Source organism: Pelodiscus sinensis, chromosome 21, assembly GCF_049634645.1.
Source record: "Pelodiscus sinensis isolate JC-2024 chromosome 21, ASM4963464v1, whole genome shotgun sequence".
Classification (NCBI taxonomy): domain Eukaryota; kingdom Metazoa; phylum Chordata; order Testudines; family Trionychidae; genus Pelodiscus; species Pelodiscus sinensis.
In genome coordinates this window covers 18,904,389-18,917,085 of record NC_134731.1, presented here as the reverse complement: position 1 = coordinate 18,917,085, position 12,697 = coordinate 18,904,389, and the positions used below count along the sequence as shown (strand labels likewise).

At 43.0% G+C, this 12,697-nt stretch overlaps 2 protein-coding genes across 2 annotated transcripts in view; both read left to right on the top strand.

Annotated features, from left to right (window-relative positions):
• Positions 1–7,422, top strand: part of HSF5 (heat shock transcription factor 5) — a 59,748-nt gene extending 52,326 nt beyond the window's left edge. Inside the window, exon 6 of the mRNA XM_075905056.1 lies at positions 5,107–7,422. Within this exon, the coding sequence (XP_075761171.1) occupies positions 5,107–5,174 (68 nt within the window). The 3' untranslated portion in view covers positions 5,175–7,422. The remainder of the gene's footprint in view (positions 1–5,106) is intronic.
• A 405-nt stretch (positions 7,423–7,827) lies between these two features.
• Positions 7,828–12,697, top strand: part of RNF43 (ring finger protein 43) — an 88,598-nt gene continuing 83,728 nt past the window's right edge. The window contains exon 1 of the mRNA XM_006126749.4: positions 7,828–10,574. Coding sequence (XP_006126811.2) covers positions 10,341–10,574 — 234 coding nt within the window. The 5' untranslated portion in view covers positions 7,828–10,340. The remainder of the gene's footprint in view (positions 10,575–12,697) is intronic.

Below are 12,697 nucleotides of genomic sequence, written 5' to 3'. Positions count from 1 at the left end.
TGTGCAATTACGTGGCTCCCCTGGTGAATCATGATTTTGATAATTACTCAAAATTAATTCCTCTTTTAGAACATCTGCCAGACTCGAAATGTCAAATTCTGAAGGCGGTAATACATGAGGGCTACACAACACCCCGAACAGCATTGCAGATTGCTCTGGACACTGCCGATGCAGCAGCTCGAGCCGCACCGACTGCTGTAGTCATGCGTCGTGCGTCCTGGTTGCATCAAGCTGCTGCCCTGAAAGATTTGCTGAATAAGGTAGAGGACTTGCCCTTTGATCGTCAGTCACTCTTCGCTCAATTCACGGATCAGGTGTTCCACTCAGGCAAAGACTCCCGTACGACGTTGAGAACGCTGGCGATGTATAAACCTCCATATAAGCATAAAAGATTTATGCCCTATAACATGCAAAGACCTTTCTCTTACACATCATTCCGTGCCAAACCATACGAGCAGCAAAGGCCAAGACAGCGCCAACAGAAATGGAGACAACAACCTAACAAGGTGCCCGGCCACCAGCAGGAGCTGTAGCAAGTTTGAAGTGTCAGTTGAGGGACTGCGCATCACCCCTTTGACAGAGGCTTCACACAATCCGCAAGCTTTATTCCATCATCAGTTGAGACCTTATCAACACCATTGGTCTCTGATTTCCACCGACCGTTGGGTCAATGACACAGTCACTTCAGGATATGCCATTCCTTTCAACTCAATCCTCTCCCCGCTTCTCCACACTGCCCATCCTTTTTCAGGGACCCCCTCACGAGACTCTTCTACAGCAAGAGGTTTCTCATCTACTGACAATGGGAGCAGTGGAGAGGGTACCTGCTCAGTTCCAGAGGAGAGGGTTTACTCTCGGTACTTCCTCACCCAGAAGAAGTCAGGGGGTTGGAAACCTATCCTGGACCTGCGTTGACTCAGCCGTCACTTGCGGAAACAGAAATTCAAGATGGTTACACTGGACTCTATTATCCCTGCTCTCGAGAAAAGGGATTGGTTCGTGTCCCTCGACTTGAAGGACGCCTATTTCCATATAATGATACATCCGGCCCACAGGCACTTCCTTCGTTTTGTAGTGGGCACATTACCAATATCGCGTGTTACCCTTCGGCCTCTCAGCAGCTCCACGAGTATTCTCCAAGACCCTAGTAGTGGTGGCTGCTTATCTTGAACGTCTCAATATCACGATTTTCCCGTATCTTGATGACTGCTTATTAGAGGCCCCTACCTTCGATGAAGCTACCTGGGCAGTTGCCACTACCACGATGGTATTCAAGGCTTTGGATCTCAGAATCAACTTTGACAAGTTGTCCCTGAGGCCAAGTCACGACCTGGAATTTATCGGCGCAAGGCTTGATGCACTGAGCACAAGAGTATACTTACCCACAGCAAGATTCGAGTTGATTCGAGATTTGCTTCAAACTGTGTCAGTTGCTCCCAGATCCCGCATACTTACCTGCCTGCAGCTGCTCATGCATATGGCTGCCACCACATATGTGGTGTCACACGCAAGACTCCACCTGCGCAGTCTCCAGCACTGGCTTTTCACTGTTTACACACTAGGTGTACACAGCACAAACAAAACGGTGTCTATTCCCAAGCACGTCAGGACTTCGCTAATATGTTGGGATAGCCCCAAAAATCTGCTAGCAGGGGTCCCCTTCCACAGGCAAAAGCCCTCTGTGCATATTACAACAGATGCTTCCTTGATTGGTTGGGGTGCCCATCTGCAAGCACGTCAAATTCAGGGGCTCTGGATGCCCCAGGAATCTCTACAGCACATAAATTTCCTCGAGTTGCGAGCTGTATTCAGTGCCTGCAGGCACTTCCTCCACATGATCCGAGGTCTTACGGTTCGCATTCTCACTGACAATATATGCACGGTGTATATCAACAACTATATCAACAGGCAAGGCAGTGCGCGCTCATGCCCTCTTTGCGCGGAGGCTATACGACTGCGGAACTGGGCAATTTGGCACGGTATAACCCTTAGCGCATCATACCTTCCCGGCAAGGACAATGTCATCGCCAATGCCCTCAGCAGATACTTCCTTCCCCAACATAGGTGTGTCTACACTACCCCGCTAGTTCAAACTAGCGGGGGTAATGTTGTCATCCGCAGTTGTAAATGAAGCCCGGGATTTGAATTTCCCGGGCTTCATTTGCATGAAGCCGGCCGGTGCCATTTTTAAATGCTGGCTAGTTCGAACCCCGTGCCGCGCGGCTACACGTGGCACGGAGTAGCTAGTTCGGATTAGGCTGTACTCCTCGTGGAAGCCTAATCCGAACTAGCTACTCCGTGCCACGCGGCACGGGGTTCGAGCTAGCCGGGTAGTGTAGACATACCCCATGAGTGGGAGTTGCACAACAAAGTTGTTCACGATCTTTTCCATCTCTTGGGGTTCCCGAGTATAGCCCTCTTTGCCTCTCACCACAACAAAAAGTCCCATCATTACTGTTTGCGGGCGGGCGTCGGCATGAACTCCTTGGGAGATGCTTTCCTACTCAACTGGAGTCGTCACCAATTACTCTACGCTTTTCCTCCTCTTCCTCTCATTCCGAGGGCACTGGAGAAGATAGTGATGGAGGGCGCGACAGTGATTTTCATAGCACCCTTTTGGCCCCGACAGACATGGCTGATGCAGTTGTTGAGAACGTCGGTTGCTCAGCCACAACAACTACCACTGCTGTCCAACTTGCTGTCTCAACAGGACGGTACGATGATGCATCCGGGCATCGATCGCATGCACCTCATGGTGTGGCTCCTAACTGGCTCCAACTGCCAGAAATGACCTGCTCTCAGGCAGTGAGACGTGCTGATAATAGCAAATGCCAGACCACTCACAAGACCTACCTCTATAAGTAGTATCGGTTCCAATCTTGGGTGTGGAGAGGAATCTTGACCCTCTCTCTTTACTGGTGCAGCAAGTCCTGGACTACATCCTCCACCTAAAGACGGGAGGGTTGGCAATTGCTTTGCTGAAAGTTCACCTGGCAGCTATCTTGGCCTTGCGTCTTCCCATCGACGTTCATTCGCTGTTCGCTCATCCACTCACCAAAAGATTCCTGAAGGGGCTCGGGAATTTGTAACCGACCTACACAATTCCACCAGAGCCGTGGGATTTGGCCTTAGTACTGGACACACTAACTTGTCCCCCCCCTTTGAGCCATTAGCAACTTGTGACTTGTGCATGCTCATGATGAAGATGTCATTCCTGTTGGCAATCACTTCAGCACGTCGAGTTAGTGAATTGGCAGCTCTGTCTGTTGACTCACCGTACACATTATTTTCTGAGCAGGGGGTACTGCTTCGTGTCCATCCTCCCTTCCTCCCGAAGGTGAACTCTCCTTTCCATATAAACGAGCCCATAAGCCTGCCAACATTCTATCCAAAACCTCACTCTTCACCAGAAGACTCACGTCTACATACGCTCGATGTCAGACGAGCGCTGGCCTTCTACCTGGATAGAACACGTGCTTTCAGGAAGTCTTGGCGTCTTTTTATAGCTTCAGCTGAGCGTTCAAAGGGCCAACAGCTCTCCACACAATGTATTTCCAACTTAATCGCCTTTTGTATCACACGTTGCTACGCCCTACGTCATGAACCTTTACCGGGACGGCTTCGCGCTCACTCTACCAGAGGCATGGCCGCATCCACTGCTTACCTTAGAGGTGTGCCCTTGCAGGACATATGCCGTGCAGCAACTTGGTCATCGGCTCTTACATTTGCCAGACACTATGCCCTCGCGAAAATATTGAAGAACGATTCAGCGGTGGCGCAAGCAGTTTTGGCCACAGAGCAGAGGCCAAAATCCGAAGCACACCGATACCATTGGACCACTGCTGTGTACTCACTTTGAGTGGAGCACCCTCGGGGACACTACTCAACGAAGAAGAGAGAATTACTTACCCTGTGCAGTAACGTCTGTTCTTCGAGATGTGTGTCCCCGTGGGTGCTCCACAAGCCACCCTCCTCCCTGCTTCGGAGCTTCTGTTTTATCTTGCAGATGCTTCCGGTTGGGAGGAAACTGACAAGCCGGCCCGCGCTCAGCTGTAATGGCGCAAACAGCGCGAGGCAGCAGGAGCGCATGTGCAGGCCGGCAGGGCTACTGCTAAGGAAGATTCTCCGTTTGCAGCACCGGGACGAACCCAGAACCTCGAGTGGAGCACCCACAGGGACACACATCTCGAAGAATAGACGTTACTGCACAGGGTGAGTAACTCTCCCTTTTCTCCCTCCTCCTCATGACACCCTTTTAGATACCTGAAAACTGCTCTCATGTCCCCCCTCAATCTTCTCTTTTCTAAACTAAACAAACCCAATTCTTTCAGCCTTCCTTCATACGTCATGTTCTGTAGACCTTTAATCATTATTGTTGCTCTTCTCTGGACCCTCTCCAATTTCTCCACGTCTTTCTTGAAATGCAGTGCCCAGAACCACATGTAATCACATGATGTGGCCCTACTCATTTACAGAGCCTATCCCCTAATCCAGCCTGTGGATAAATGCAGAACATCTTCAGTCAATTTAAGAAATGTAAATTTCAGAGAGGAACATTAATCCATATTTTTCCTAAGTTAATGTCATTTGGGGACAGGTAACAGAGAGGTAGCTGTGTTAGTCTGATCTTGGTAAAACAAAAAAAGCAGTCATGTAAGACTTTAAAGACTAACAAGATGGTTTATTTGGGGACAGTTAAGTTGTTGATTTTGAACACTGCTTATACTTTTCCCAACTGCTCCCTGTATACAGGATGGTTCATTTCTGATTGTAGGAGAGAGCAGAAAACAGTAGGTGCCTAAAGGCCAGAGTTTTGGTAAGTAGCAGCACAAATAAACTAACAATCAGCTGTGAAATGTTTCATCTCAGTGTAGATAGGTATATGATAAACATTGTTAAGAAAGGTGCAGGTGCACAAAGTCTGAGCTCTTGGCATTCCTAGTCAAAGGCCTGCAAACTCTTGAAGTTTAGACTGGCTGTAGCTACATTTTTATACCAGCTGCCAGAAAGTAGATGAGAAGAGACATACAAACCTTGCCCTAAATGAATGCAGTGAGATGAGAAGCATTCATGTATATTGTGTAACTGCTCCTTTTTTCCTCCTAGATCTCCATCTACTGGTGGACGTAGCTTGCAAACAGGAGCACTTTCCAAAAGAAGAATTAAGAGAGTGAGAAGTGGGTGACAGGCATGTGAAAATGTGCAGTAATTGCCAACTGGGTTCTCCATATCAGACCCCAGAGGCACACAATATGCACTTTGGAACATTTCAACTGTTTGAAAAAACTCTTTCCTTTTGCTTTTGTTGTGAGTTTTATGGGGAACTAGTCACTCCATTGTTTACTGAATCTCTTTTGTTACATTTTCTACTTAGACATGTTGTAAAACATCTAGCGGCCTGAGTGTTTAATAGTCAGTAATTGTTTATCAGCCCAAAATTCCCTAGAAACCAAAAGACTGAGACTCTCTGTAAATAGGAGAGTTTAAAAGCTTCTGCTATTGGCTTTCTTTATGGGGGAGCAAACTTTTCTTGTGTTGTATTTGGAAACTTTCTAACTCACTTTGTTGGGGAGTGTAGTCGTCATAGCCTCAGTTTTGTATTAACAGTGCATCTCCTTGGAGTTACACTGGCCCTTTAAAGAGAATTGTGTCAGAACAAAAGCATTGGGAGATCACAATATTCCAGGTCTGAGTGGGTCATGGATTCCAGGAGAGCATCTCTGGGAAAGATGAGCTAATTTTCTAAGTGATTAACCAGGAAATGCTCTTCCTTCCAAGCACACTGCTGTAGACTTTCAGCAGCAGATGTGTCCCACCAATGAGCACCTGCTACACACAGCAGCCGCTGGATCTTTTACATAAGTGGAACATTATTCTGTTTTAATAATTTCATTTGATTCTAGTGATATAAAGGTAAGTCATCTGTTTGTTTATTGTATTGCTTATTTTAAGTAGGTCTTCACAAGATACTTTTAACATGTTTAATATAATTATATTTATATTGACAGTAGAGTTAAGGTTTTAAACAGCTATGTATTTATTAATGTTGAAATATTGACAGAAGGATAAAGGATGTATGTGCAATATTTGTTGTTAGGACAGTACATGTGAATGAGGCAGCACTAAAAAAAACGTAACTAATTATTTTCTGCCTTTTCATGTATCTCTACAGTTAGTGAGACTCAGTCCTATATAATTGTGAAAATGCACAAGGAAGAAGCAGAGAAAATAAGCCTCTTATTTGTCAGAACCCAAGTTGTGCCATCTAAATCTTTCTATAGCTTAATGTTATGTTCAGTACCTCACAGCAAACTGTTTGATAGGATGAACCAATATCAGATCTTTTAAACCCCTACCAAGGCTACAAACTAGAATGTTGGAAGCTGGGGGATGCTCTTGGGTCTTGGCACACTAAACAGAAACACTATTACACTGACCTGCCTCAGAACTGCCATTTTACATCTTTCATCATATGCATATTGTAAATTTTCAGAGGCTTTGACTGTTTTAGGGAGTTACATCTTCTCAGACCCTTCAATCAAATTAAAACGTGGAAACCTAATAGCAAAAAATAAAGTGCATTCAAATAGTTAAAGGGAAAAGGAGTTTGGCAGTACAGCAGGAGCACTGAAATCGGAGTTTGGTTGATTGCATCCCCCAGACTGGCAGGGCTTAGGACTAATGCAGAGAATGCTGTTGGAATAGGGGAGAGTCTCATTACCCTAGAAACTTCTTCCATTAAGGGAATGGTGACAGGCTTTGAAGGGAGTCCTTTCTAGTTCAGCTGCCCTGACTGAGAAATGAGTATGAAGTTATAAGGATCTCGGGAATTCTGCATTGCCAGACTGTTACATATTCAATAATGAAGCTTCCTGCCTTATCTTTCTCAGTTCAGTCTACACCAAAAGATATTATGTTCTTTCGGAGACACGAGTCAAGGAACCATGGCATGGTTTAAAATTCTATTGTTTTAATGATTAATTACGAAATCCTAGTATTTGTCTTTTTGAATTAAAAAAGGCCATGGAGCTGGATCTCCTGCCATATTTACATGCATAGTACTATCAGCTGTAGCTCTCCTTATCCTTACTTAAATCTCAGAGAAAGGACACTCACTGCTTAAAGAAATCAGTAGAGTAGTGCACAAAACTCAGCAGACTGGACATCTCAGTATTTTGTCACTTTTAGCATAGATGTATTTCAGTTGGTAAATAAAGTGTGACTGCTCCAACTGGGCACGTAATTTTACCATTTTCTTGTTAATGGGAACAGTGTGGGATTGGTTACACTGAGATGTAAAATTACAGCAGCACATACAATAATCTGCAACTAAAATTGTTAAAGGGAAATAGCATTTATATTCTCAATATGTGTGTTAAACTTTAAAATGCAGATATTTTAAAATAAATATTTCAACTAATAGTTCCTGAAAGCAACTTTATAACTTACAAAATCATTGTCATACTCATAGGCTTCTTAAAAGTGTAATCTACCAGATTTCCCCCATATGTAATTCCATTGACTTCTGTGGAGTTCACCAGAGATGAATTTGGCTCCATTTGTACTCAAACCTCATTAATCTGTCATGTTTTTGAGTGCAATTCCTTTCTCATAAGCATCATGTTTTATAGAGGTTCTCTCCTAACCAGCTTAATGCAAGGCTGAATGGATAACATATTTTCTGTATGGTATATACTAGGGTTTTTTGTATATCTTTCTGAGAATCCTCCAGCATAAATCCATCACATGCCAAGTTTCAAACTTCTACTTGCAACCTTACTTTGAGGTTATAGGTCTGACCTATAGTATTATTCACCTCCCAGTGATGTTAGAGGAGAATAACAGTTGAATTCCAGACCTCTGACATCAGCCTGACCTGAAACCTTCTTGCAGTAGCAACTAGAAAAGGGCTACTGAATCTAAATTAGCAAGAGCTGAAGAAAGGCTGTGCGTGAAATGGACAGAGTCCTTCCCAGGGCCGAAGACATAAGGCTGCAATAAATCAGTACATTCTACAGAGGGGAGTTGCTTTAGATACTGGCTTGATGCCATTCAGAGTGTCACAGGAAGGCAGAGAAAGAGCCTGCCATCACACTGATAAATTCCTGTTTTGTTTATTGATCTGAATTTGCATTTTAATGTTTTACTTTTATCTTAGCTATGTTGGTCACAGAGTTTGTTTTAATATCAGTTTGAAGAACCAGTCAATGACCCTGATATACATGTGGTGGTTTAAGCAGTTAGTAAGGACTTTGTTGAATGCAGTTTAGCTGTGGATCAGGAGAGGGAGTCCAGGAGCTCTGCGAACAAGACTAAAGGGGGTGGGGATGTTGCCTATGGCGGCTCCACCCTCACTTTGTGTCAGCAGGTAGAGAGAAAGCTTGCAGTCCCAGAGGGAGGGAGGCAGAGAGCTGGGGAACATAAACTGCAAACCACAAGCTTCCTTCTCCAGGGAGTTGATCCAGAAGTGCTTTTCTGAAAAGAAAGCTCTTCCACAACCTCTACATAACTTTCCAAGTCCACCTCAAGATTCAGAACCCTTGCTTCTGGTATTCGTTGCCTACTTTACTCTGATAGCAGCCTGCCCAGGTCTGCTGCTGGATTACTGCTGATATTTCCAGACTTTGTTTTCTTTCTCGCTCCCCACATTTAGACTCGATCATTGTATGTGCTATAAGGAGAGGAGAGACTCTTCTATTTGAATGGAGTATTCAGAAATGCTTTTGGATTCATTCTAAGCTCTTTCGACTGCATTTGCACGCTTAACTTTCAGCCATGCCTGGCCCAGGAGCTTTCAGCCGGGAGTAAATTTCTCCCTTTGATCTTGTTGGATTGTCTTTCAGTCTGTGGAATTCCATTCGTATCTACCTGCCTTTTGTGTGTGTGTGAGAGAGTGCATGTGTGTGTTTGAGAGAGAGAGAGAGAGAGAGAGCTTTTTTTTTTTCAAAGCAACAGGTTGGTAAGATATAAAACAAGTTTTTTTTTATTAAGCTGTTAGAAGTTGTTTTTTCCAGAATTTATAGAAACATTTCCATCTATTGCAGATCCTGCAGATTCCTGCAGACAGATTACTCAACGGGTTTGCAGATCTTTCTTTAAAAATCCATTTTTCCCTTCTCAGGAGAGTCATTTTAGTTGCTAAATTTCTCTACTTTCTGTACAATTATGAAGACTCTTCAATATTTCTTATATGATATTTGGGTAGCACATAGCGATTTTTTAATTTTCATGTTGTGGTGCTTTTGTTTACGATTGTATTAAATATGTTCTTCAAAGCAATTATAGCAATTCCTGAGCGTGCACAGGAATAGCATACAAAAACCCAAGGACATGTTTGTAACTTTTTGCTCTAAGCCCGTGCTTAAACTTTCAACATGTTCTGGGGGCCTTTTTGCCTGCTAGGAATTTGAAAATAGGTTGAGAAGACTTGTTCATCTAATGAATTTTGTGAACTGAAGATCAGAAGAAACATGCTTTAAAATAGACGCTAAACACAGTTTACTAGTATTTCCTATCCTTGTGCCGAGACAGGAGAATAAATCTTGATTCTGCACCCAAGTGAGCGAGACATTTCTAGCAAAATAGGAATTAAATTTGGAGGAGGACAACTCAAAAGCAAACATTTGATATTTGTGCTGAACTTATACTGCTAAAATAATCGAAGGGGAATATCTGCTCTCCTCCAACGTTATTCTTTATTATGTGGAGTTGATGGAGGACATTAATATTTGTAATTAACATTAACTTGGAAGAGCTCATGCTTTTGGGAATGAGATATGTGGAGAAGATAACTAGCTGGAGAGAAGGTCAAGTGCATCTAAGATTGGTGGGTTCGATCTGTTGATCATCCTGAAATGTAATCCTTAAAGGTTGAGAACTGTGGAGACACATCTTGCATGGCAAAGACTCACCCTGTGATTAGCACAGGCAGGACTAAAGTGCTGCATAATATTGTAATGTGTCCTGGCTGGAGTTTTTTTTAATGCCCATGTTTTCAGACTCTGTTGATCTTTTTGGATTTATCCATTGGAGGAAAAGGAAAAACACCTGATTTCGATTGTTGGTGTTTTGGTTTTAATTTTATTAAGGCCTCTGGGCACTTGATTCCAAGAAAGAGAAATTCTTCTGGTGAGAAACAGAAGAAGAACCCAAAATAAGGAGTGCAAGGAGGAAGGGCTGTAGGTTACTTGAGCACCTCTCCCTTCCCATCTCCTTGCTGACTGGAAACACACAAGAGCTTTAAACTTAACCATCTCTATCTGCTGTTGAAACCTGCTGCTAGGGTGAGGACGCATTCCTGAGCGATATGTGTGGCCGAAGTCACTGCTGCAGCTGGTAGCATGAGTGCTAGCCCCCAGCTGCAGCTGGCTGTCCTCTGGCCTTGGCTGCTAATGGCTACACTGCAGGTCGGACTTGGCCATGGGCTGGCACTGGCAGCGGCAGTGGAGTCAGAGAGATCAGCAGCACAAAAGGCTATCATTAGGGTGATCCCCTTAAAAGTGGAGCCAATCACATTGGAAGGAGTTTTTGCTAATGTTGCTGAGGTTACTCCAGCAGAAGGAAAACTACTACAGGTAAGAAAAGCTTTATTCTATTCCATTCCATTGGCCTTATGATCCTAATGCCATCTTTCCCCCCAATTCTCTTATTGTTTCAACACCTACTGCAGTAGAATAATTTTTATTTCCCAAATGTACATTTATAACCAGAGGAACCATATGTTTTTTTTTCCTCTCTGAGCTGCTCACCTGTTCACTTTGTAGTATAGTAACCTGCTGTTCTTCAAACCTGACACACTGAGTCTCTTAAGATAACTTCTTTTATAACTGTTTTTTGTCTTGTCATCAACTGCGTACTAATGCTGAATGCATGGACATGTTCAGTTGCTCCCGTGGGTATTATTGCACTCTGTCCTAGTTGGTGATGTGATGCAAAGTCTGGTGAGCCACTTTCCATGTTGGGCAAACACCCCATCAGAGGATGGGCTTTCTACTGAAACCCTGAGAGATTCCCCTGCGTCTTTCCTTCCTTCTAGATTTCTGTTGGAGCTGAAGGATACAGCTGGATTCTGCCCTCTGTAATTATTGATCCAGGATCTGATTCAGCTGGCTGTATACCTGAGTGTCGGCTCAGTGAAGGAGGCAAATTATTCTCAATTTGCAAGTTCCCACAGCCTCAGTACCTTAGCTATTCTAGCTATAATCAATATCTGTTTCTAATATCTTGATCCAAAGAAAGAGTAGAGCCTCTGAACAGATTATAGCACTAGAGGTTGTGGCAGAAGCAGGTTGTGTGCTGGTCAGTAAGCAGGCTGATTGCGCGCATAATGTATCTCTAGAGTTCAGTTCATTGTAACAGCATAATGCATTATGGATTACATTAGGGTTACCTTGTAACTATTTGAACAATCTGTTCACTGTCTTTTTTTCTCCTTTTTTTTCCTCCTCCCCCCTTCACTTATTTATTCTTGGATCTGGACTTTTAATACTCCAGTCATCTGAATAAGTGGGTTGTGCCCACGGAAGCTCATGATACCATCTACATGTTTTATTAGTTTTTAAGGTGCTACTACACTATTGGTTGTTTTTTAGGATTACCTTTATGTGCAATCTTATCTGGCAATGACTTACCCTGTGTGCCTCTCAAACACCACTGAGGTCCCTGTTCAAGAACTAGTTATTATAAAACTCATGAATTGATTTAAATTCTGAAGTCATATTTAATTCTGCCAGGCAGTTGGCTATGGTGACTTTCCAAATGTGGCACTGACTCTTTGGTAACTAAAACAGTAAATTGTATACAACCAGGGGACAACAAAAAGATTTTTTGAGTCTATCTTGTAGTATATGGTCCTCTGCTAACAAATTGGAAATGGACAGCAATACAAGATGGAGGAACTGAGGCATGGTGAAGCTTAATTGAAGTTTGTAAATGAATTTGAACTCAGAATGAAAGTGCTAAAGCAGAGCAAAGTATTATATTAAACTACATTGCCATTATGAAAAGTATCCGTGATAAATATACTTGAGGACCAATTTTGTCCTCAAGCAATTAACCATGAAGTCAATAAATCATACCATACCAAAATCTACAATAGTGCATTATGTAAGTGTTGCATTTGAGTATACAGATCCTTCAGATGTTCACCCACAAAATATAGAATATTGACTATTTTTCTAAAAAGACATCACATATTGCATGGAAGTTTGAACTTTTTAACCTAATATAGTGTTTCAAATTGTTATTCTTATGCGATAAGAAGGAAGCTGACTCCATTCTAAAACACCATAGAATGAATTATTTTGAGAACTAAGCAATGGCAGATTGAAGCATTAAATCTATGAGAAAATAAAAATGTCCACAAAATGAAAAGCTTAAAGAAACTCTCATTTATCTAATGTGTCTAGTGTATGTAAACACACACAGTACAGATCGGTATCTGATTTTAGGACCTTATTCTGCAGCTAGATTTGTACATGTGCATAGGGGGCAAGTTATATGGCCCTGAGGTGCTCAAGCACCATGAAATGTTAACTGCAACACAAACAGTGTGACTGTGATGAATTCAGAAGCTGGGAGCAGCCCAGCCTTTGCAGCAGGGAGTTTGTTTATAAACAGAGGCAGGGTGATTAATATACCAAAAGGTTTGTCATTAAAAATGAACTAAGGATCATTAGATGGTCCCAAAAGCATTGTC